The sequence below is a fragment of the Botryllus schlosseri genome, chromosome 3 (assembly GCF_051294905.1).
Source record: "Botryllus schlosseri isolate E-star chromosome 3, Bs_hap1, whole genome shotgun sequence".
Taxonomy (NCBI): Eukaryota; Metazoa; Chordata; class Ascidiacea; order Stolidobranchia; family Styelidae; genus Botryllus; species Botryllus schlosseri.
The window spans coordinates 35733637-35757867 of NC_137238.1; the positions used below are offsets into that span (position 1 = coordinate 35733637).

General features: G+C 39.8%; 1 protein-coding gene across 2 annotated transcripts; it reads left to right on the forward strand.

The window, feature by feature from the left end:
* Positions 1–7346: 7346 nt before the first annotated feature.
* On the forward strand, positions 7347–12830 carry LOC145435337 (uncharacterized). 2 transcript variants are annotated; one of them, XM_080312625.1, is made up of 3 exons: positions 7347–8028; positions 8167–8335; positions 12516–12830. In XM_080312625.1, exons 1-3 carry the CDS (start codon positions 7909–7911, stop codon positions 12656–12658), a joined length of 432 nt encoding a protein of 143 aa, XP_080168751.1. In that variant the 5' UTR covers positions 7347–7908; the 3' UTR covers positions 12659–12830. The 2 variants fall into 2 exon arrangements, with proteins under 2 accessions (XP_080168751.1, XP_080168750.1); XM_080312624.1 differs by lacking the exon at positions 12516–12830 and adding an exon at positions 11277–11800 and having other exon boundaries at positions 7489–8028.
* Positions 12831–24231: the final 11401 nt, after the last annotated feature.

A 24231-nucleotide genomic window follows, 5' to 3' on the forward strand; every position in this document is an offset into this window, starting at 1 on the left:
CGGCCGCAGGCTACATAAGTCATCGAAATGTAAAATGAATAGCAAAAAGCTTGGCCACCCGTGTGTTACATATCGCACGAGCGTCAAAATTAAGCGACGTAATCGTTTACTTTCATATTATTCATTTATCTGACGTGAATCCGATAAATTATTTTAAAATTTAGGGCAAATCGATTGCATAAATTATAAAATATGAGGGGGATGCATTGATCAACACCAATAAAGTTACGAGAAGACTTTAACAAATGACAATTCCTCACGTTTTCTGCAATCTTTTTCGCATCAGACAATATTAATAATTATTTATTCCCCTATAGTAAATCGAAATTTTTTCCAGGTCTAAAGTAAAACAGATTCTCGCGAATACGAATAATTGCTATTACATTTGATCGAGTCCTATTGAGGGATATAAAAATTGGTAAAGCATCATACAATCACACATCAATGAGTGGTCTTCCAGATTTTCGACGGCCATATGTATCAAAGAAAGCTACAGAAAGACATTTTAATAAATTTAAAACAACAAAGCCAAATCACTATAAGCAAGCCAGAATGTCCATGCAAAATTAGCGTTAGCGTTATGACGTCACACCCATTTTCAATTCATATATTGGACCCAAAGACATTTACATTCTTGGCAACACCAGGGATATATAACTGATTGTATATCCCTGGGCTACACAGAATATGCAATAATTCATGAATTGACCCATACAATTCGGCAAGCTGTCATATTCGCTTCTGCCATTGGTTCATTTTTGGGACTTGAAAACCGTTCTCAAGCTAGAATCTTCACTCTGCCAGTGATAGAAATGAGCGGCATCAAGGCAGTTTACTTATGGAGTTTGTTCTTCTTCTACATGAGCAAGTGTAGGCGGATAATATTTAATATCACTTGAAATATATAATCTATGAAGCACATCAAAATAACATCTTTATTCAAATGTATTTTTCATGAAAACACTAGATTAGCACAATTTTGAGAAAAAATCCACTAGAACACTAGGTCAAGTCGAAATACATTAGATCCAGTGTAAAACACTAGGAGTGGCACCACTGGCTATGACCAGCATGAGATATATTGTAAACGTCCATGTTTTATGCTCAAAACTGATCGATTTTACATATTTTTGAAAAAATAATTGCTAGAAAATCGGTAAATATTTTTCAGAAGTGGCTAGATTTGTCGCTAGTCGCTATAGTCGCTAGATCGATATGTTTTGTCGGTAAATCGAATGAAAAATCGCTAAATTGGCAACACTGATTACTAACACATGGATAGATGCGCAGCACTTGACTCGCGGTTGAATGCGCAGAGAGGCGTACTGCTTTGCCGGTTAAAAGCAGCACAATTCGTAGTCCTATAGCTGGCAATCCGAGCGTTCAAATCTATTAGGTCTTGTCTTAATCGAAAGCTAGTGTCGCACTGATTTCGGAAATACAAATTTAAATCTCACCAGGGCAATGTAACCACTCCAAAATAGCGGCCAATGGCCGATTGCTCTGAACAATGAGAGTGCCGCAGCACAATGACCAATTGCGTCGAGATATTGTTCAGAACTATGCCAATTTCCAGACTTTGGCGACTATGTTGGAGTGGTTCCAGTACCCTGGTAATATTTTATTTGTATTGTCGGAATCAGTGCGACACTAGCTTTCGCTCAAGACCAGACATATTAAATTTGAAAGCCCGGATTGCCAGCTATAGGACTACCAAATATGCTGCTTTGAGCCTGCTCAGCAGTTAGCCTCTTTCCGCATTCAACCGTGAGTCATGTTTTGTGCATCTATCTATAAACTGAAAACGCCATAAATGACTCGGAATCAGTAATGCAGACGTTTGAGAGGGTCAATTGGGAGCAGGACTGGAAAAAATCCTTTTTTAGTCAACACCACAGCCACCTTAACAGACGGGTAATTCGGAAATCGAGTCGGAATGATGTCGCTAGCTTTTAGCAGTTGGTCTGAGCTAGCTACTTTCGGATGTGCAGGAATGAGGGACGATACTATACAAATCGCAAGAATCTTCGTGAATATATTAAGCTACCGTGATACAGAGGGTATTTCATGCGGTTCTTACTACAATTTTACCCATCAAATGCGTTCAAACAAATCACAGAACAAGGGTCGTGGCCAAGTCACAAGGCTTCAAGTCATTTTCAATTCAACACCGAGTCCAATTCAAAAAGCAACGGTTCCAGTCCAAGACATAGTGTTAAGACTCGAGTCCGAGTCCAAGTCATAGTAGGCCTATTTACTGCTTAGTATCGCGTTCAAGTCAATTCCAACTCACTTCTGTGAAACTCTTGGGTGATGTCGAAGGCCTCGGATTTATAATATACTCATATTTTTACTCTCAATATGTTTCCTAAAACAGGTATCAGACAGTTTTACGGCCTATTTCTCAATTATCGGACCTGAAATACGAGACTGGAATGTCTCGAGTGAATCGAATTATGTCACAAAACGGTACTGTCGCAGATGTGAGCCGGGAAACATCGAAGATGCGATTTGACAAAGAATCAATCTGCACCAGGTTTCAAAATCGCGATCACTGGTGGAACTGCCTTGAAATCGATTCTTCGCCATACGCCAGATGGAATTCACAGCCCCGAAATTGATCGAGCGATCGATTACATTGAAAGCGCAGCGAAATTTCGCTCGTACGGTATTAATTTGAGTTTGTGCTCGAGGTGTAACATAGAGAAAGCCTGCATAAAAATGGACTTTTGATCTACGGAATCAGAAACTATACGATAGAGTCCATACGTTACTCAGCGCCAAGCTATAGTTATACGTTGGCATTCGTTTGAAGTGAGATACTGCCAAATTCTCCTTAGAATTTTGCGTTTCTACATAATTCACAAATAATGGAATGTGTCGCGGAATATAGAGATTAACATCGAAAAAGAACTGTGACAACCGGCACTAGGTGGAAGTGGATGCCAGTTAACAGACCGCAATGTGTCTTATCGCATTGTGCTTTGTGTCTTGATCAGATGAAGGTATAATCTGACGATTTGCGATTATTGTTGATTCTAGATGCGGTGCGGAACACTTCGTGCATATATACGTGTATAAAATGCGATAATAGTGGGGTTACCATATTGTGGGATCCGTAAAGAAGGGGATTTTATACAAATTACAAAAGTTACATTACCGGACTAGAAAACTGTCGATTCCCGAATTTTTACGTGAAACTATGCTGTGTTGACTAAAAGCAGAAACACTTCCTGGCCTACTCTCGAAAAAGCCACCCAATCACACGATCAGCTGATTAGACGTTATTTATGGCATTTTTGCAGTTTCTTACATTTTCGTTATGACGTTTCGAGATACTAATTAGCTTTGTAATTATTGTTCGAATCTTCACAGCAAGCCTCCATTAACTGAATACAGACTATTTCTCCTCTTCTGTTTTAAAAGTTCTATTTGACTGTTCATTTACTTTTTTCTATCCTCGCAATTATAACTCAACGACGTTTTCTTGGCCAAACTCTGTAGTTCTTGCTATAGTCTTTACAATACAAATGAGAAGAGCCGTATTCTTCGTTGGTAGCCCGGAAATGATCGTGACCTACGCTTCGGGGACTAATTATCAAGTTCATTGCTGAACACAATGATGTGTATAATTGATTGAAGTCCAATGGTCACTGCCATGACCAATTACCATTTACCATACACCATTGTTGCGTGAGTAACGTTTATTTGAGCTCGAATCGAGAGTTGCGAAGTTCTGACGCCGTAGTTACGTAAACCATAAGGAAGGAAACAAGCACATATTGTTAATACGTGATAGAATGCACCAATTGATAATCAGTTTAAACCTCAAAATCAGAATGGCAATTATTAAAGAGTCGCAATCAAAGGCTCAGAGAGCCGTAGTTTGCCCACCGTTGGTCTAATTAGACAACCAGGATTATCTAATTAATAGAAGTCTAATTATCTATAAGCTGGTAATTTTCTATTCTTCCAAATCTGCTCAGAGGCTGAAGGGTTGAGTGGGATCCGGCGTTGCGCATTGTATATTGTAGTTCACAATCATACAGTATGCTGTTTCATTTCATAGTGTGAACGCGGTATCCTATATAGCTTGCAGTGATAAGTATGGTATCGATTAGGCTACCTTGGCCGCGCAATGAACTCCATTGGATCGTGTTCAAGACTTATCTTCGAGGAGCTATCGTGATCTTGCGGTTGGTTCTCATCGTGATATACATGCACTTCGCGTTTGGATGGCGGAATGAATTAGCTGTGAAAGGCGTGCCTGGTTGCAAGAACGAGACGAACCATACACCCTGCCACGACACCGCAGCATTTTCCGACACAGTCAATTTGCTGGTAATTACGAGGAGGGCCATTACTTTTACTTACCATATTTCCTCTTCTAAGGGGATTTGTCCTCTTTTTTGACATTTGAAAGTGTCCTCGGAAGACGCCCAAATGTCCTCTTTTTTGAGCATTATTACAATCCTGTGCTTTAGACTCGTTTCACTCCTGATTGAACAGTTTCTATAAAAATAAGTCTATACGTTTTTGTACAAATTCTGTTTCCACCACACAGTATGGAATTCAATCATGTCGATTTGTTATGTTACAGTCATTCATGACCTTTGTTATGACTCTGTACTACATGTGCAAAATTGATCACGTATACAACGCGTGCATGATGAAGAACGGGGAGGGGAGGCCAGGACGGGAAGTAACGAAACAATTGCTCCATACTACTGCTTCTAGTTTGAATGGTGAGGTAAATGCGCCCATCGTACGAAGGTGATCTGTAACGAAGTATACTTTTTAATGGTATTCAATTAAGTTTTGACCGTACTAAACTTGCACCACTTATTCAAGTTATTCTGTTTCTAGAATACTTTCAATCTACTCGCACGGTTTTTTCAGGCGAAACTACTTGATTTTGCACGTCGGATTTCAGTAGTAGAAAGTACTTCCGTGATAAGTTCTAAAGGCATTTTTGAGTGGAAAGTATTTGACCCCTTGAACAAATCCACTTTTGAGACTACCGAAATGGGCACTTTTCAGATCTCTCACTTCCTATTTCCAATTGGAGTAGTTTGGGCATGCCTTGAAAATAGCTACTTATATTTTTAATCGAGTAGAATTTGGCTAATTAGACTTCCAACTCTACTTCTGCTTGAGAAACAATTAAAGCTCAGTACTTTGAACACCTCTACAGTTCAGTTTTACAGCCAAAATCTAATTGCACTACCAATTACATTATTATTTCAGACACGAAAACTGAGGCCAAGCCGAAGAAAAACGCTCAGGTGTGAACTTTCATTGCTGTGATTTATATTATGCAAATGGTAACCACCGAATGCTGCGTGCGCAGTCGATCAACTATAAAAAAAATCAACTTTTCAAATTACATTCGAATGTGAGTTAAATTTCCGCAGTTTGTTTCAAATTACATTGGGATTACAATTACTGAATTCGGAAAAACTTACAAATTGGAAGGAAAAGCAACCAAAATAAAGTTCAGTTCATATTCATATTAGAGCTCATTCTCCTAAGCATGAAAATGGCAAAGTCTGTACACCAGGCTTGGATCGATTCGCACTATACAGTTCTCTTGTATCCGGGGTCGTAACTGCCGCACTCCAAACTCCCTAATTGGGGGCCCTACCTCAAAAGGCCCAAAATTTAACTCGCAAATTAACATTTTGTGTAAAATGTAGGCCTACTACAAATTCAAAATTTTCTTGGCGCCATTCTCGATTTATCCTGCGTAAATGTCCGTCCACTTTTTGATATGGGTACCCTCATCATCTATTTAAAATACGACATTTCAGCGCCGTTCATCACCGCTCCACGACACACCAAGACGTGCGACATGCGACTTCGTGAAGTGTGTTACCAAATAAAATTTAGGAAGAAATTGACTGCCGCGAACCGAAGACCTCAATATATATATATTACCAATTGTCCATTGGCGCGGAATAGTACTGCGTAACCAAATCCTTCAGCTCTGCCGAGCAAGATAGTGTGATGATAATGCGTCCGGCTACTTGATCGGTAGGTCGTGGGTTCGATTCCCGGCCGGGTCAGACCAAAGACTCGATAACTGGTATCCGCCGCTATTCTGCTAGGCTCTCGGCATACACGGTTAGCATGGAGGAGAAAAAAGCGGGGGTGCTGACTAGATGACCTTACGGTCGTATCGCATCTCCGTCGTCAAAAGCATCTCGATAATGCAGACGAAACCGAATACCACCCTTCTCTCGCTCTCTGCCAGTAAATCTTGTCACGTGGACTGAGAGAGGATGAAAAATTATTATCATTATATGCAATTACCAATATTATAGTCAATATTTCATCATGAGTATGAAAATCTTTCACGCTAGGCGCGACTACATACACTGTTACACACTCCTATAATAGTAAAACGTGCCTAACTGATAGTGGTCAAAAGGCCCGTCGTTGTGTACATTATGATAGTCCGCTCCCCCACTCGCGTCGCGAAACACAATGATCTAAAATCCCCGCATCCACTATGTGATTGGGGTTCAGTTTCACTATTGTGGGAATAATATAATCATTCTGCGCCAGCTTCCAACAATGCTTTGGTAACTGGAGTAGTACAGAGAAGTAGAGAGAAGAAATGTTTTTTAATGTGCAAGCTGTACAGCGTACAATGTACATTGTAAGTTTTGTACCTACTGAAATTGCGATGTCAGAACATTCAATCCAATGACACATTAAATTCGTGTGACTCTTACATTACGTACAATGATTTCAATGCCGGGCATTTTAAACCGACTCCCTAGATTAATGTGCTGCGCTAAATCCTAAATCCATTACGATTCGTTGTGGTGATGCCGTATAATTCCACAGGAAGTTGATGATTTATAATGAATTGCAATGATGACTATTTTACATTACAATATCACGTACGACCTGCCGAAGTACCGTAAATCTATATCAATTTCACTTCAGTCCGAGGTTAATGTACATGACGCACCCTTTCCCACGGCATACGACATTGGACCCTACCGGAATACTTGGTTACTTCAGCATTACCTTCTAGTGATTATATAGGTCAAATTATTTTCTTTGCTGCTAGCCGTAGGTTGTATTAGCGGGAAGCCGCCGTTCCTAACTACACCATTTTCAATCCATTCATTTACACCCCATACTAATGGTGGGAATCTTATAAATACAATAATTTTCCACCCATGTGTTACACCATACTTTAAAGTGGAAATCTGGTAGCTACACCAGGCACCCCACGCATTTACAAACAACATTATTCTGGAAATCTGGTAAATACACCTATTTTACCCATATAGTCCTACTTGAACGCATCAAGTTGACCATCTCTGCAGGGTTGGAATGACTCGAGTCATTTTCTCAAAATACGGAACTGACTCGACTAGACTTGAGTCAATCTGTGTAATGACTCGACTTGGACTCGAGTCATTGCGCATGACTCGAACCAAGTCATATGATCGAGAATCAGACGGCAAAGACCGACAGACATTGAAATTTCGAAGAATAGTAAAGTAACCACCATATTGGGATTTCGTCTATTGGTACTGGTACTTCAAAAGGCGACCAGAAACTGCTCAATGTGACGTATATTAGTATATCATAAATGCGAAGCATTCGATATCACCAAACAGAGTTATGAAAGTGAGTTTAATTGACCTTAACTGGAAACTGAGCAGTCAACAAAATGACTTGGACTCGGACTCGAGTCATAACACCATGACTCGGACACGAACCTCTGGTCGATGACTTGGACTCGGACTTGAGTCGGTGGTGAATTGAAAATGACTCGACTTGACTCGAATCAAAACTTCGAAAGTGAGATTGACTTGTGATTCGGAGCCTTGTGACTTGGTTACAGCCCTACATCTCTGCTCGCATCCCGATACACAACAATGCGAAATGCGCTGTCTGCATGTTTTACCGATTGCTATACTTCGCTTTAATCAGAATAATGACATATGGAAGATCAAGCGGACCAGGAAAGGTGAAGAAGCGCTGCGGTGGGTTTACATTGATCAGGTAATACCAAAGGTTAATTGGCGATGCATTTCTTTGAAACCTAGTCGTAGGCAACTAGAACACTTGTGCTAACTAGGTGCCGGGTGCATCTTCTTATCGAGGCCAAAATCGTTGTTTACCGAATGTATAGCGTTGCAGGTGGTGATCCTCACAATAGTGGAAGTATTCATCGGCTTCTGTTATCTACGTTGCCGTTATCATCCTGGCTTGAAGGCAAACAATCTTCCTGAAGTGGTTTGCAAAGTCGGCTGTTACCAGGATCCCTTTCTGACTGAACCAAAGCCTATGCTGTTCAACGGACTTATCAGTGAGTGTTCTACAGTTTGAGAATTACTTATCTGATGAAGGCACTCGCATTGGGGGTAGGGGGGGGGGGCGTTTATCACATACTGTGAACCCAAAGGATCTACCGTGAATGACCTCTCAAATTCGTGAGCCGAAACTCACATATTCGAAATGCAATATTCGTCAAATAATTTACGAGCGCTTATTTCAACATTATGCATTGACACATAGATCATAGGGCGGGCAACTTCTCCATTCGGCGGGACGGATATATGAAAATTGAGTACATGGTGGGTCAGATTGCTGAATCGATACATTATTCGCCCATGGAATAAATAGTATTTATTGAATGTATTTTATCGACAGCAATGTCACTTCGAAGCCATTTCTCGCCGATAATGACGAAGGCAATGTGGATTTGAGAACAGCACTGTTATACAGGCGCCGCCATGTTTGTTTGTTTGTGGTATTCGTGGTGTTTGTCGACTACTATGGTCATTTACACCGATGGCCGATATTGTTCATTATTTTCCGTAACTGCCGACTTATAGCACGGCCCACCTCTAGGCTTTTTTAAAACACCGCTTACGCAGATGAGGTGGCGAGGAGGAGCCTAGGTAAACCTCCAACACTTAGGTATCGGAATTCTGAAGTCGACCTTGGTCGGACTCGAACCCGCACCCATTGGTGTTGAGCCGTCATGTCTGCTTCTCTCTGATCAATTAACACACGGTGCAATCCTTAATTAGAATTTCAAGGCGTTCGATAAGCCCGGTACCCCAAATTTACCATGATATCAATTCATTAGGGTGGATCACATCGTAAATGCCAATAATGCAAGTCTTCTCGCTTCGACGATCTGACGTGTGAACTCTACTCTCGCACGCTGCGCACACACGTATTAATCACATATAGTCAGTAAAATTTGACATTTAATTAAGTAGTGGGGAATCTCGGCAGACTGGAGCCGCTGGCCATATTATCGTGTAACCTGGGAAACTGTCCGCGGGCAGTATGTTGCACGTCCCTGACACAGATGGTCGATAGTCAGCGTTGCTACTCGAGTAGAAACGAATGGTCACGAGGTGGTGCCGACGGTTTGCATGCTTTTATCATAGTCAGAGGTGGCTAATGAGCGCAATTGCAGGATGTATCTTCGAGACTAACGGAAAATAACTAAAGTTGATGACACTACAATCGTAGCTAAAGAGTGTTTATTAACACCAAGGGCCGATAACATAACCAACTCAGAATTAAATCGCGGTCATAAATCCATGTGTGCCTATACTTGCATACCTTCCTATGTATAATTTGGATTAAACTGTTGTACTCGATTCAAACCTCGGTATAAGTCTGGCGTCGATTCTGGTTTCGTACGCCCTGGGTATATGTTCACACCCGTATATCAAGTGCGATGCACGGATGTGAATACACACTCTTTTCGCTAAGACTATTAGTACTCCAGTGGCTCCCAACCGGTGGGGAACACCCACAGGCGGAAAATTTCGGTATTTCTGGTTGGGAATAGACTCACTTTTGAAAAGAATCTTTACAACAATATTATCCTTTATTAAATGTCGTTTCGAAATGCCGATCTTATCTCCAATATTTCTTAGATCATTTGCAATTCAGTGATTCAAATTATCAGTGCCTCCAATTAGCGAGAATCGCCTGGATAGCGACACGCGATCTCCAGCAAATTTTATTATTCATTTGTAGGCTACACCATCATCGGTCACGAAACGTAGTGATAGCAATATTCTGGTTCGTTGTAATAACAGCTCATATTGCTGGACATGTATTCAAGGGAGATCGTGGCCTCGCTAATTGATAGCACATCCGAACTCGTTACAAATGAAATTACATATTTATTTATTTCAGTAGCGTGCGAAAGTGAAGTTTACGGCGGCTTATATATATATATATATATCACGCATATATATATATATATATATCACGCATGAGCTCGTCAACATCAGAAAGTTTATCTGACCTATGTATTATTCGGCATTTACGTAGGTAAATTGATTTTCAAATCCCTCTAATTTTCTGTTGGCTGCGAGCCCGGGTAGATACTTATATTTACGTAGGTGCGTTCATGGTTACCAGTTCACTGCTGATTTAATTTTATTGTGTTCTGATCAATTCCGGGGATCTTAACAATCACCAATGGCACGTATTTACTAAGCAAAGTCTTGCGAAATTTTATTGGAGGTAGCATTTTTAAAGAGTGGATATAGAGTTTTAGGTGGGAAATGAAGGATCAGAATATTCGGAAGTGGGGAATTAAGATAAAAAGGTTGCGAACCACTGTAGTACTCCATTACCGACCTGGATAGACATTGCATTATAAAATAAATTGCCGCAAAAACAGCTCTGATGACTGATTTAGGCTAATGTTGAGTTGACGAATCCAATTTTGAGCTCAGAATAATTGCTATATCACGTCAAATCTTTTTGTCATAGAAATTTGATAAAAATGACCCAAACACAACGGTGTAGCCTAAATATTGCATAGATACTACCTTCCAATATAATATGTGCGGTGTATCTGTCATTGACCCGCTTGGTGATTTACATTCACTCAGATTGCGTGCGGGGAAGATGAGTGCGTGTCCTATTATCAAATTAGAACCTGAAATTTTCGTTTGCAGTCCAGCCCAGTTAATTCAAGTCGGCAGAATGAAAACCGCTAAGATTGGTTCGCAAAAATTAGTTGAAATTCGACATTTTAGAATCAAATCCAAGTTTTTAAAATTCTCGAACTGGAATATTTTTTTCATGTCCATAATTCCGTAGGCCTACATCGAACTGAACATAAATGGCGGAGAATGAATGGTATATAGTGTGGGTTCCAAATAAACAAGCATATATAAACAAGTCACAAGCGACAGCAGTGGTGATCTGTAATACTGAAGATATAGCAGTATATAGAATTAACGCATTCTTGTATATTTTTACAGTTTACGGAATTATCTTAGCCATCACCGGGTTTCTTGAGATATTCCTCAATCTCATCATTAGCATCAGTCCTGAATCCGCACCAAAGCCAATAAAGATTACCGCCACAAACCGGAAGATTGAAGCAGCCCAGAGAATTGTGTAGCAAAGGCATCAAATATGAAAAGTGTGATATACAGACGTCAGACTTTACTGAAAGATGTGATGGAAGGACGAATTTATTGATTTCTTGTTGTTTCATTTTACTGTGTGTAAACTGTACATTGAACAACGCACCCCCTAAACGTGATTATATATCTGTTGTGATTGCGAGTGATCCTTTTCCAGCCCCCTCGGCGAGGTTACAAAGTAGGCCTACTGTGATGTAAGTTTGTAGCTGTGAAATATATCCCAATATTATGAATAAAGTGTTTGGATTTATAGACAAAGTCCTGTAAAGACTGAGCTAACGGTGCTATGCTGAACGCACATAAATTGGGGTGGTTTGTCTAGCTAGGTAGGAGGGATGGTGTGAACGTGAGGTTCACGTTCATGTTTTGTGTGTGAACCTCAAAAATATAGTGGTTCACGTTCACAAACGAACCTTGGTAGGTTCTGCACTGTGAACCTTTTTCATAAAATACATTTTCACGTCATATTAATATTTTTGGTTGGAATTCTTCGCATTTCACCTCCGGGCCACTCTATGCATGGCACTGGCAGCGTAAAAAAATCAACACTAAACGAGTATGCACGGTGCCAATCTCAATAACTTTGCTCGCTTTGTTACAAAAGTTTGCTCGTAATAATCAGCTTTCCGTTGGTGAATATTTAGTGACTCTCTACTGTGAGCTCGACCCCGCAATCACATAACTTCATGAACGAAATACACTACATGTAGGTAGTCAACGATGATGCTTATTACACCAATCAATGAAATTGATATGAAATTCCATCCTTCACTAATGTAAAAAATCTAGCAGTCGTATGGGATCCATCTTGATTTGATATGTATATTGTACCGTAAAACCCAATCCGTGTGATTGTGGTGTAGGCTACTGACCTACTGTATAACTTGTTTACGGCGTGATATCGGTACCAAATATGAAAATCCGTTTTACACTCTGCTCAATATCAATGTAGCTATATGGTTCCAAATAAGCGACCGTATATAAATGTGTCACAAACAATAGCAGCGATGATCTGTAATACTGACGATTTAGCAGAATATAGGATTAACGCTTTCTTGTATATTTCTACAGTTTACGGAATGATCTTAGCGATCACCGGGTTTGTTGAGATATTCCTCAACCTCAACAATGGCATCAGTCCTGCACCCGCACCAAAGCCATCAAAGCTTACCGCCACCAACCGGAAGATTGACGCAGCCCAGAGAATGGTGTAGCAAAGCCATCAAACATGAAATGTGTGATATACGGACGTCAGACTTTACTCAAAGATTTGATGGATGGGTGAATAAATTAATTGATTGCTTGCTGTCTCCTTTTTACTGTATATAAACTTTACGATGAACAACGCACCGATTGTAAAGACGTGAATAAATCTCTGTTGCAAGTGAGTGTTATCCTTTTCCAGCTCCCTCGGTAATGGTTGAAAGTAGGCTACGGTGGCGTAGGTATGTAGCTATGAAATATATCCCAATATTATGATTGAAGTGCTTGAATTAAACGTCAAGTGCTGTACCGACCGAGCTAGCAGTGCCCTGCTGAACGCACTTAAATTGGGGCCATTTGTCCAGTGCCGTTTATCTTGGTGTATCTATTTATCTAGGGGTAAAGAGTTTAAGTCCCGCGCGTCACGTAATTGTCGATGGTATTTCATAATGACCTCACTACACCCAATCAAAGAACCTCTATCTCATCCCGTTCAGCGCGGCCAGTTAGCTTAGCCGGTAGGGCGTTGGACATATGTTCTAACGGTCAAAGGTTCAAGTCCCTTGGTGGGCGTGTGATCTTCGGCTGTTATTTATTATTATCCTACTGCATCAACAAGAACCGCTCTCTCACCGCGGTCAGGACTCCCTCGTCTTCTTTCCAGGCATAAAAGTGCGGGTCTCTGAATCCAATAAAGGGCGAGAGACCATAAAGGCATACATGGCATATATTTTTCGGTTATATTTCATAATCACATTACTAGGCATATCAAACTACACCAACAATTCCTCTGTGCTCAGTGCAACCAGGTTAGCTTAGTTAGACGGTAGAGCGTTGTACTTAACGGACACGTAACATTCAGTTTTATTTCAAAATTACGCTGTTCCCACAGGCTACACCAGCGTTTCGCAAACCATCCGAACATAAGCAACAGCGATTTTTTTTTTGGCATCGATCACTTTATTGACTTTAAATTGACTCGAAAATTTTGCTCCTAGTCACGAGTCAATCTACATTTCTGATACGCCGAGTCACGTCAAGTCAAGACATTTTTGTAAAGTGACTCGAATCTAAGGCTGGGCACAATGATTCGAGGACTCGAATCTGAATCGAGTATTAATTGTGATGATTCGAGTCGAGTAGTAAATTTCCATTTTTTCGAGAACTGAAATTATACGCTTCTTCCCACTGAAAGTTAATTTATCATTGGAAATTATAGTTCCTACGGTAATTTTCACTGTTGAAGTCTTGAAACGTTGATTGACGGTATCGTGGCATTTGATTTAAACTTCAAAATTTTCTTCGCGCTCGGCGCGATCTATACTTTCAGTGGTTTTTTAATAGTTGATTGCCCGCCTCTTGATAAATAAAAATAGGCCCGAATAAAAATACGCATGATATACAGAATTGAATCTATGACTGTGTCCGTGTTTGCTACGAGCGGTTGCAGGACTATTGGGCATCACCTTTTCGGCGCCCAAAACTAATACCAAAGCAGATATGTTTCAGCCAACACAAAGGGTGATCCCAGAAAGATCGCTGGCGTTCGAACCTTGGTCAAAGATCGCGCGGGATGGCCCAGTTAATGAAGTCTGGGTCCTACGGTACAAATGCAGGGAGCAGAGGTAATAAATTTTGTGCCCCATGAATAAATGTAAATTGGGAATCGTGCGCATCCCACCAAAGACCAAATTTCCCTTTCAATTAGTTGTGGTACGTGTGAACGATCTTCTGAGTGGCGACAACTTTTTCGGGAGGTTAAGAAAAAACAGCATGCTTCAACCAAGTAAGAGGCCCGCCCGACGCTCACCCTCCAGAAACTCATGAATAGTTTTACCGTATGGTATGGTATGGACATAATAGCTTAAGATGAATAGTTGCGTGCCTATACTAAATCTTAGAAGTCCCCACAACAGAACCCTAATTGGGGGAGTGATCTCGAATGGGGGCCCAAAATTGTTTCGTTGGAATAATTAAACATGAATGTTTTTTCGCGGTTGGCGCGATTTTATGTCGCGCTGCGTTCATGACTTGATTTAATATGAGAGTAGTTATATAGATCGCTCGTGATTTGCCTGGGGCTCTTATGGGTGCACCCGACCGGTGCCGCGAAACTCGTCCTGAACCGGTGACCCTTTCAGACCCCCCTTCCACCCGACCGGTGCCTTATGAGTATAGGGATCTCTCGACCGGTGCCGCGAAAACTCGTCTTGAACCGGTGACCCTTTTCGGTATAGGGATCACTCGACCGGTGCCTCGAAACTCGTCTTGAACCGGTGACCCTTTTCGGTATATGCATCTCTCGACCGGTGTTGAATATGTATCAAGTAAATAGTCATGTGAATGAATCTTTGTTAATGTGTATATCGTGAAAACTCGTGGTCGTGACTCGCCTTTTTTGCTATAGGCGGTGGCGGCGATTCGCCTGTCGTGTATTCTTACGGGTTCTGTGGTGATTCACCATGTGTTCTTATGGGCGCGGTCGTGATTCGTACTTTCAGGTATCTCTCGCGTGGTGTTGAATATGTACGAGTCGCCAACAATAACCGCACAAACGGAAACGTGGCTTGTTGTGAGGATTTACGCAGTGCGTGCGACAGACGGCGATTCGAATATCAACAATAGTCGCGTTCGCAAACTAACACTTCAAAAAGATGTGAAATATTTGTAAAATCCTACGATCGCTCACAAGATACCACTTCCGGCAAATCGATCTATCGCTCAATACACAACCGAAGTTGAATTGTAATTGAATGCGTAAATTTATCACCTCGACATCAAAATTCGAAAACAACAACTTGACGCTTTATGTTCTCACTCTAATTTCATGATAAGTGTAATAAGTGCCGAATAACAGATACATCACCGGCGAGACTTGAATACCAACAAATTGTCACTTATTTCTATTCTAGCCGTAATCCTTTGTGAAGTTAACGCTTATTCAAAAAGGTGTGAAATAGTTTGCAAAACCCCGCGATCACTGACAAGATAATGTCTCGGACATACCCATCTTTCACGACTTGGTGTCATAGCCATACCGATCGCTCACGCGGTGAAATTTTAGTAATCAGTTTGTCACAGAACTAGATTTCACTGGTAAGATTTAATAAATACCGACTATCAGAACCATCAGTGTGGGTAACTTGAATAGCAACAAATTGTCACTTATTTCCGACGAGAAATTCACTAAACCGCAGTACATTGTGTGATTTTGAAAAACAGATGTTTGCGCTTGCGTTTTGATATGTGCGACCCACTAACTACATCCGTTTTGCGAACACGGCTTGTTGTGAGGATTACGCGCGCGCCCTATATTTCGAATGACCTGCGCGCTGAAGTGCGAAATAGTTTGCTAAATCTAGTAATCAGTCGCAAGGTGTTACTTTAGTAATTAGTTTACCATAGAACCGGCGTAGCCGGTGATTCGAATACCGACAAATTTTCACTTATTTCTGACCCAACCCTAATCCTCTGTGAAGTTGACGCTTATTCAAAAAGGTGTGAAATAATTGTAAAATCCTAATCCGAAACCGATTATTTTGACTTTGGCGTAGTGTGCATTGAAATAGGATTGACAAACATGACTAGCAACTTCCCCACAGTCCCGTTTCGATATTATACACACATTGATTTGAAACAAGTAATGTAACATTACAACTCTATTCCCGATCCAGCTTTCCGTTTGTCAAAGAGACATTTTAACATCTTACCATACTCAAAAGAATTATTCACAACATTAACAAGTGTTTAAAATCTAGTTTTCACTTACTTGGCTCTATCAGTACAACTCGCAAACTTGAATTAATTCATCTGGTTGTATTCATAGGACCGATAATTTTTATCCAACTGTAAAGGTCGTTATACTATTCTGTAAGACAGAGTATTTACTAATCGGTGCATATACGATTTGACTTGGGCATATTATATTTTGAGTATACGAGATTTGAGTGTCAGAACAATAACTGAGAATTAAATTATCACAATTGAATCCATATACGACAGCGTGAATTAAATTATCACAATTGAATCCATATACGACAGCGTAAAAGATATTGGAATGTCAGCATCTCTTTACGGTTATAGTTACAACCACATTACCTAATTTACCCGACCAACTCGCCATGATCATTCCCGAAATCAACACAAACATGACTACTGACTTGAGTCAACCACAAAACAGCATCAAGTTTTAAATCCACTTGTAGCTTACGGCTTATTTGAATGCGGGTTATGTTTTGTTGTAATTGAGTGTACGGAAATAGTATTACGTCTCGACATCTCACCATCTTACCATACTCAAAGAGTCAACCACGAAAACATTGTCAAGTAAATCCGTTTGTAACTTACCCAACCAACTCAAACAGTATCAGTATGAAAAACAGCCAAACATACACGAATCCATACAATCACTAAAACCTAAAATCCATAACAAGCTTGGTTGTATTCATATCCCTACACATCTTTTTTTATTCAGCTTGAAAAGTCGTTACTATTCTGTAAGATAGAGGAATTACTACGTGGTATATTCTGCAAGACAAACTAATTACTACTCGGTATATTTTGTAAGACAAAAGTAATTACTTCTCAGTGTCGGCGACTTGAGATTAACATAATATGTTTGAGTATACGAGATTTGAAAGTCCGACCAACGTAGTTGAGAATTCATTTCTTACAATCGAACAATGGTGTTATATTCAAAGTTATCATGCTGTGAACATAAGATTGACACATTGATTTGACATATGAGATTTGTAATAGTTGATTATTACTTTATTATTAAATTATTTGCGTTAATTAGACCCGGCGTTATGGTAAATGTTATGACAGCAACAAACTTTTCAGTACCAATGTTATTAACACATTAAGCTGTAAAACTATGTATGTCTGAAATGTTCTTGATAGGAAAATTACTCCACCTTGGTAAAAATCACTCTGCGTATTGCGGATATCAGAAAATATTTCCAGTACCCAAGACTAAAGATGAAACGACAATTTCGTTTGCTGATTAACAACCGGTACAATACTTTATCATCATAATCCGCGGTGAGAATTGAAACACTTTCGCGCATTACCCGGTGTCAAGATGTCACACTAGGTGAATTGACATACCGCCGCTTGAATAATGCCTAATCCGTTCGCACCATTTCACATACTTTGATCATTACAAAAGTAAATTGTGATATGTTTGTTAGATGCATTCAATTCAACTAGAAGTGTCTGGTACACAACAATCGTAATATCGAAAAAGTACTTGCTACACTGTAATTCACTTAACGTGTTTTGCATTGTTGTCCATTTGTAGTATTGATTGTTTTTGAACCCCCAAATAATAATTCCCCGACATGAAACCAAACCACTGAAAGTCGTTACCATCACAACGAAACAATTTGTACGATGTTTGCCAAATGTATCCTATAGTTAGGTTTACTAGAATTATTTGTCTAACACATACACCGACAATACAATCGAAAATTTTTCCGTTGTCATTCGCTAGAGTAAATGTCATCACAATACTCTGTCACTAAAAGACGTTACTTGTATGTGATTGAATCCCTAACAATTATCTCACTAAACCGAACTCCAAAGAAATTTTACTCACTCGACGGATATGAAACAGCGTCGCTTAATAGGTCTATATCGTTTTTTCTAAAGGTAAATCATATCCATGCAATAGAAAACAATTTTCACTAGCTTGGTAATGAAACCGAAGTCTTCATTCGATATTTTGTTTGTGTCAAATACTTTGTAATAAACACATTTGAGTGGTTGAGCTTTACATCATCAAGCTGTCATCTGTAAATCGAGATCACATCCGACTTGTAACTGTATCGTTTACCTAACCGAGTTGTATGCACATTGCACAGTTTCATATTTTTATCATTTAGTGATTGCTGAACATACCAAACGATACACATTCACTTCCGAAATACTGCGTTGATCTCAATTCCCTTTGTCGTGATAACCGAAGTACATTTGTTTCGAATTCGTAACAGCCGACTTTTCTATGACACGATAAATTTTGACAAGTTATGCTTAGAAGATTGGTTGCATATCGCGAAAAATAACATACTGCTCATATTGATACTGTTAATCGGTATTTTCACGCGAGTCGATTTTCAAATGAGTAAAATTTATTACATGAGTTTCTCCGCTTAATGTAAATGAAAACTCAGTCGTCTTTTAACATCACAAAGACATTGATAAAAAGTAAGCAATCAAACACAACACTTTGTACGACACTAATTATTGTTCCACACATCTCATTTCATACTAAGTGTATACGAAAGATATTCATGTTACACGAAAATATTCGCTCATGCTACAAACCTGTACAATGATTGGTGGTGTAAGTCCAGCACAATTGTGGTATCCATACGAGTTTAGTTAACACAATTTACGACACCGAGGTCGCCTCATCTTTCGTAAGACAACAAACCAAGGCTTCAGGATATGTCCATGTCATAACAATAAATCAGCTACTCCAACAACAGAGTACATATGTTTTCTAGCACGGTGCTTACATCTTACACACAAATCAACCTACTTTGCTAACGAAAAGTGCTGAGTCATCACATGGTTGTCCTCACAACAATACAACTAAAACATACTATCATACAAAATGGCCGTTATAGTTTGCACACCAACGATACATCGTACAAGTAGCAAGTCTCGAGAATCCAGTTATTCAAAAAACGTGAAAGTGTTTCTACGCCAAGTCGGTATGTTGACGAAAGCATATATTGTAATATCATGATCGATTTACATTCGTTGGTCACAAAATGTCACTACTCTAAATAATTATTTTTCACTCAAAGCCTACTTGTCACCATTCGTTTCATCAAGCACGAGTTCACGAAACCTGCTACGACATGAATTGTTATTTTTATGTTGTGTAAATAGGTAATAATTAATTTTAGTAACACTATATCAACATCATCGAGTTGTGCGAATAGATTTACATGTGGTCTTGTGGTTTTAGTCGAAGTATACAGCACGGTCTAATGTAGAGTCATCTCTACTGTACAGCAACTCGGTAATCGAAATGCATTAAAATGTAAACAACGATCTTGTTTCGTCGCACCAAAAATATGTTTACTATCGCGATACTCTACACAGGCCGTGTAAATCCTTTTCACACTCGTAATAGTATACCAACAGCTACCGGCGACAACGTTTAACAATACCAACAACACTAAACATACGATACCTACCCAAGTAAAATTACCATTTTCACCTAGAGGTCGGTCGTTACCCGAGTAGAAATACCATTATCCTTTGGAGATTTGTCGTTTACCCAGTGTAACAAACCCCTTTTCCTTTGGTAATCTATTTTTTCTCTGGGTAACAATCCTTTTTCACTTGGAAATATATTTTTTCTCTGGTTAACAAACCTTTTTTCACTTGGAAATATATTTTTTCTCTGGGTAACAATCCTTTTTCACTTGGAAATATATTTTTTCTCTGGTTAACAAACCTTTTTCACTTGGAAATATATTTTTTCTCTGGTTAACAAACCTTTTTTCACTTGGAAATGTATTTTTTCTCTGGTTAACAAACCTTTTTCACTTGGAAATATATTTTTTCCCCGGGTAACAAACCTTTTTCCCTGAGCAACAAACCATTTTCACTTGGTGGTCCGTCGTTTACCCGAGTAAAAATATCATTTTCTTTTGGAGATCCGGCGTTTACCCAGTGTAACAATACATTTTCACTTGGAAAAATACTTTTACCTAGAGTAACTAATCATTTTCTCCTGCGTAACAAACCCTTTTCGTCTGGAAACTATCATTTACCTGAGTACCAATACCGTTTTCACTTGGAAATCTATCTTTTCCCCGGGTAACAATACCATTTTCGTTTTGAAAACTGACAACCACACCGGTCAATTTGATATTTTTTGTATATTGTTACAACAGACAGCGACAAAATATACACCAACAACGACTCCGATACATTTGTCTAATCAAATCTTCACTTGCTCTGATGCATCCCATCAAAATCATTGGTTACTCACATACAATAACAATGTGCTGTTGTACATCGACATGTATGTTTTCGGAATTGGTGAATAAAGGGGTTTCCGATATGTCCGTGATGTCCGGTTTCGTGCTTTGGATTTTCCAGAGTCAAAATGTCTGAATAAAACACCTCCTCGACTTTGGTAACTGGTTGATACACGGATAATGGTGTTTGGAAAACGGATGAATTTATGTTCCCCATCGCGCTAACAACTCCGGGTTTCCTCAGGCCTGTTTACTATATTGTGTCTTTACTGATCAATACATGTCGCTCTAGTCAGCTGAAGCCGGATCACTAATATGAAAAAGTGTGTGGAGGCCGGATCCGGATATTCACTCATGACCCAACGACCGATATTCAAGTAAACATGTTACAGACCGTGTTTTGTCTCCATGAAAAATACCTATGCATACACCATCACATCAAGTACGTCACGATTGTTCACAAGTATTTGCGTAAACGAGGTGTATGTACAATGTGTCGATGCACAAACATCATGGGACACAAATTCACGTTCTCAAGTCTTATCATGCGACGACTCTGTACATTCAATGTGGGCATAGATGACTTGGAGACAAGCAAGCAGCCATATTTGGACGTAACATGGTCTTAGTATGAACCAGCCTCCACCCAACTTACGAAAAATGAATCTCACACGAGTACAACCCTTTCACGGATTCACACCTTGATTTTACAAGATTGTTCGGATTCTTAGGTAGACTTGCATCGTGATCCAGACCTCGACATAATCGGGTTGCGTAACTCACTCAATCCCTGCGTATTGTTAGTCATAACCTGCGAACTTTTTCGCTGAGACCGCAGTGTTTCACTCGGTTTAATGTATTTGGCGATCACCGTCGTTATCAATCTTTCCCGCGATGAGTATGTCGGATATCGCTACTCCCACATAACGACTACAGATAAACATCGTGAGCAGTGAATCCGGATTGAAATCGTAAACAGGGACTCTGTGTGTGTGAATCTCGAGTTCGATTACGATTTTGATAATGCAATCCAGGGTGTGTCTCTGCGAGTTGAAGGCAGATTTCGTGTTAATCACACCACAAGAGGGTGCTATCTCATAACTCTACAGGTCAACATAAACCGGGACTGGAAACTTTTGGTCTATTTGATCCAGCTACCTGTTGAAACGGTGTACCCACCAGTGATGAGCGGAGAGTGCTTTTCGAGACTCCGAATCCCTCCGACAGCTTTAGTGTCTGAGGAAAACTCCCTCCGACTCCGAATAGCTCAATCCCAGACTCCGAGATACTCCGCTGAATCTCGTCAAGTATCCGAAACAGTGGCAAAGCATGGTACACTTGATAATGTGTTTTACTAAATAAATGTGATAATATGGTCGGACTCATAGTATTGTCTACTTTACAGCCCCTAATTGCGGTGCAGATGGCTGATTTTTATGCACTTGGCAATTATTTTTGCATGTTACCCGTCATATTACAACTTTACAAGGTGTCAAGTGTCTATGTTTTGGTTTGTAATCATAATCAATAGTGTATTCTTGTCAGAGCTATCCAGAGATGTCGGATACAAAAGTTACAATACTCCGAAATTCTCCGAAAAATATCTGTAGTAAACTCCGACTCCGTTCCGACTGTCACAAAATCGGCAAAACTCCGCTCCGAATCCACTCCGACTCCGCTCCGATGCTCATCACTGGTACCCACACAGAGCATTGAGAAAACGTCGCTACCTGACCGTATCCACGAGTATGGATGGAGTACGCGTAACCGTTCATAGATTCCTCTGGCCCCACACCGTGGTTTTACGACACAGACAAGATGCAGCGGTGGAAATATTGAAAATGAAAAACGATACCTTGGTGACATTTGATTTGGATTTTACACCTGATGAACCATACACTCGATTGGTACATTGGGATGACAACTCTATCGTCAAGGTCGAGGGAAAAGAAATGTACAGATTTGTTGGTGTTGTGGATATTCAGCGAAAATCGGGGTATATGGTTGTGTATGGTTCGCATATTTGACTGAGAATATATCGGTGTGCTTAATGCACTGTCCATTGTATCATACCGTGTGTCATCTATGCCCACATTGAATGTACAGAGTCGTCGCATGATAAGACTTGAGAACGTGAATTTGTGTCCCATGATGTTTGTGCATCGACACATTGTACATACACCTCGTTTACGCAAATACTTGTGAACAATCGTGACGTACTTGATGTGATGGTGTATGCATAGGTATTTTTCATGGAGACAAAACACGGTCTGTAACATGTTTACTTGAATATCGGTCGTTGGGTCATGAGTGAATATCCGGATCCGGCCCCCACACACTTTTTCATATTAGTGATCCGGCTTCAGCTGACTAGAGCGACATGTATTGATCAGTAACGACACAATATAGTAAACAGGCCTGAGGAAACCCGGAGTTGTTAGCGCGATGGGGAACATAAATTCATCCGTTTTCCAAACACCATTATCCGTGTATCAACCAGTTACCAAAGTCGAGGAGGTGTTTTATTCAGACATTTTGACTCTGGAAAATCCAAAGCACGAAACCGGACATCACGGACATATCGGAAACCCCTTTATTCACCAATTCCGAAAACATACATGTCGATGTACAACAGCACATTGTTATTGTATGTGAGTAACCAATGATTTTGATGGGATGCATCAGAGCAAGTGAAGATTTGATTAGACAAATGTATCGGAGTCGTTGTTGGTGTATATTTTGTCGCTGTCTGTTGTAACAATATACAAAAAATATCAAATTGACCGGTGTGGTTGTCAGTTTTCAAAACGAAAATGGTATTGTTACCCGGGGAAAAGATAGATTTCCAAGTGAAAACGGTATTGGTACTCAGGTAAATGATAGTTTCCAGACGAAAAGGGTTTGTTACGCAGGAGAAAATGATTAGTTACTCTAGGTAAAAGTATTTTTCCAAGTGAAAATGTATTGTTACACTGGGTAAACGCCGGATCTCCAAAAGAAAATGATATTTTTACTCGGGTAAACGACGGACCACCAAGTGAAAATGGTTTGTTGCTCAGGGAAAAAGGTTTGTTACCCGGGGAAAAAATATATTTCCAAGTGAAAAAGGTTTGTTAACCAGAGAAAAAATACATTTCCAAGTGAAAAAAGGTTTGTTAACCAGAGAAAAAATATATTTCCAAGTGAAAAAGGTTTGTTAACCAGAGAAAAAATATATTTCCAAGTGAAAAAGGATTGTTACCCAGAGAAAAAATATATTTCCAAGTGAAAAAAGGTTTGTTAACCAGAGAAAAAATATATTTCCAAGTGAAAAAGGATTGTTATCCAGAGAAAAAATAGATTACCAAAGGAAAAGGGGTTTGTTACACTGGGTAAACGACAAATCTCCAAAGGATAATGGTATTTCTACTCGGGTAACGACCGACCTCTAGGTGAAAATGGTAATTTTACTTGGGTAGGTATCGTATGTTTAGTGTTGTTGGTATTGTTAAACGTTGTCGCCGGTAGCTGTTGGTATACTATTACGAGTGTGAAAAGGATTTACACGGCCTGTGTAGAGTATCGCGATAGTAAACATATTT

Coding starts and splice junctions, on each gene's coding strand:
- LOC145435337 (XM_080312625.1), top strand. CDS start 7,909: ATGCGCTGTCTGCATGTTTTACCGATTGCTATACTTCGCTTTAATCAG. Junction 8,029..8,166: donor GGTGGGTTTACATTGATCAG/GTAATACCAAAG, acceptor ATAGCGTTGCAG/GTGGTGATCCTCACAATAGT. Junction 8,336..12,515: donor GCTGTTCAACGGACTTATCA/GTGAGTGTTCTA, acceptor ATATTTCTACAG/TTTACGGAATGATCTTAGCG.